Source organism: Indicator indicator, chromosome 41, assembly GCF_027791375.1.
Source record: "Indicator indicator isolate 239-I01 chromosome 41, UM_Iind_1.1, whole genome shotgun sequence".
Taxonomy (NCBI): Eukaryota; Metazoa; Chordata; class Aves; order Piciformes; family Indicatoridae; genus Indicator; species Indicator indicator.
The window spans coordinates 630,041-632,450 of record NC_072050.1 but is presented as its reverse complement, the minus strand read 5'-3'; the positions used below and the strand labels follow the sequence as shown (position 1 = coordinate 632,450).

Below are 2,410 nucleotides of genomic sequence, written 5' to 3'. Positions count from 1 at the left end.
GCCCTCCCCCTCCTCGGGCAGCTCAAGTACAGCCGCAGGCATCCACGATCATGTCGGGGATGTCGGTCTTGACGATGTTGCCGTCCCTGTCGTAGTAGAGCAGCGAGAGCGGGCGGCGCTGGGTCGGGACGCAGCAGGAGTCGGCGGCGGCCTCTGCGTTGGAGGCTTTGATGAGGTTGAGGACGGCGGTGTGGAAGGAGGCGGCGAGGCCGGGGGCGGCAGCCATGTGCCGGGGGCAGAGCCCCGCGCAGTAGTTCATGTGATAGCCCTCGGGATGGATGATCCAATCCTCCCAGCCGATCTCCTTGAAGTCCACGAAGAAGTCCTTGCGGCAGCACGTCCGGGAGTCGCCGCTGCAGTCGATGCTGCGCCGCCGGACGCGGTGCGGTGTCCTGACCCGAGCCTGGGCTGCCACAAATGGCCAGCGAGAGCCGCTGTGGTCAGCCAGCAGGGGAGACCCCCGGGCCTCCGGCACCTCCAGCTCCACGGTCAGCCTCTGACTGCCGTGGCCAAAGAGCTGCTGGACAGCTTGACCCACGTCTAGTGAGGTCCAGCCGCTCCTCTGCACCTCCAGCCGGCTCTCGCCGGTCACCGTCGTGTTCAGCCCCGCCGGGTCTGGCTGCAAGAGCCTGATGGTGACAGGATGAGTCCCGGGGCCGGGCACTGCCCAGAAGAGGTAGAGGGTGGCCCGGAGGATCTCGGTGCTCCCGGACAGGTCCCGGGTGAAGCGGAAATGCAGGAGGACACTGCGGGAGGTGGAGGACCCTGGGCACAGAACAGAAAGCAGAGTCAAGAGGTGAAGGGAGGAGGAGGTGTGGGGGTGCTCCCGCAGCTGGGGGGCACTGAGCCAGAGCGAAGGGGAAGTGCAGTCAAAGCAAGGAGCCGAGCACAGGACACAGAGGTGCTGAGGGGCCCCACTGCTGCTCCTTCTTATGCTGCTCCACGACTCCCTGACAGGACACTGGAGCCAGGTGGGACTTGGGTTCTTCTGTAAAGAACAAGGCACAGGACAAGAGGAAATGGCCTCACGTTGCCCCAGGGCAGGTTTAGGCTGGACATCAGAAGAAACTTCTTCACTGGAAGGGCCAAGGGCTAGCCCCAGCCTTGGCAGAGTTAGACTCAGGTTGGACTGGAGGAGCTGAGCTTTCCCAGCCCAAATGGTTCTGGGAGACCTCCCTACGGCTCTGTGACACCAGCAGTGTTTCCCTTGCCCATGGCTGGCTGCTGGGTTCAGCTCAGGATGTGGGTGCAGAGGTTCTGGATTTGGACCCTCTAATTTCCAGTCCTTCCAGCAGCACCGTGCCCACTGGCCCAGTGCACAGCCTGGCACTGCCTGCAGGACCCTGATACCCCTTGTGCAGAGCTTTTGAACCACATCTGCAGAGGAAGAAATCTCTCAGGCAAGACCTTCCTTCCCTCCATGCCCACCCCACCATGCCCACGGGGTGTGGGGTCTGTACCCACCTGATTCGGCAAAGCTCAGGATCTCGTATTGCTGTAGACCCCTCCCGGGACGCAGGCGTGGGCTGCTGCCACCCCGGGGTGCCCCTGGGGGTTCAGCCGTGTCCGTGTGCTGCGCACGCAGCCTGTGGAGAGCAGTCAGCAGGGCCCCCCGGGGCATGGGCTGGGTGGTGTTGGGCCTGTCCGGCAAGCCAAGCTTGGAGAGGATGCTCTGCTTGGCCAGCGCCAGCAGCACGTCCCGCTGCGTGCTGGGTGCCAGGGCTGCCAGCCCACAGGCTGGGCACCGCGTTCCCTTGGCAGCGGCCATCCTCAGAAGGCTCAGGAGCAGGAAAGCCACAGTGGCTGTCATCGCTGGCGCCAGGAGGTGACAGCTTGAGGAAGGGTCTCAGCAGACAGAGTTCCTCCAACTGCCCGATGAGCCCAAATGGGGCCGGGAGAGCAGCGGGTGTGGCAGAGCCAGGCTCGGGGGAGCAGGCAGCGGGGAAGGGCTGGTTCCCCTGACGTGACCGCAAATATTGGCTGATCCCGGGCGAGATAAACTGCCCTGGGAGCCCGCAGCAGCCTCTCTCGGCACGGGGCAGCTGCCGCTCCGCTCGTCCCGGGTTAAGGTGGAGCCGGGAGGGTGCGTTTCGGCCTGGGCGGGGGTGCTGAGCCCGGGGCTATAGGGGGGATGCGCCCCGGCTAAGGAAGCCTGCCCCGGCTCGGGATGCCCAGGCAGATGGCAGGGGGCTGGGCGGTGGGTGCCCACGGCGCAGTGTTGGGGCTCCCCTTAGGGGTCGATGGGACCACCGGGAGAGGGAGACCCCCGGGACAAGGAGACCCTCTGGAGAAGAGACCCTCGGGAGACGGAAAGCCCCCCGGAGAGGGGGACCATAGGGAAAGGGGCACCCCCGGCAGACGTGAGACACCCCCGGGAAACGGAGACCATCTGAATAAGGAGACCCTCAGC

At 65.3% G+C, this 2,410-nt stretch overlaps 1 protein-coding gene across 1 annotated transcript; it reads right to left on the bottom strand.

The window, feature by feature from the left end:
• Positions 1–22: 22 nt before the first annotated feature.
• Positions 23–1,810, bottom strand: LOC128979017 (inhibin beta C chain-like). Its single transcript, XM_054397083.1, has 2 exons — positions 1,465–1,810; positions 23–765 (listed from the first exon to the last, which is right to left on the bottom strand). Exons 1-2 carry the CDS (start codon positions 1,808–1,810, stop codon positions 23–25), a joined length of 1,089 nt encoding a protein of 362 aa, XP_054253058.1.
• Between the last annotated feature and the right edge of the window lie 600 nt (positions 1,811–2,410).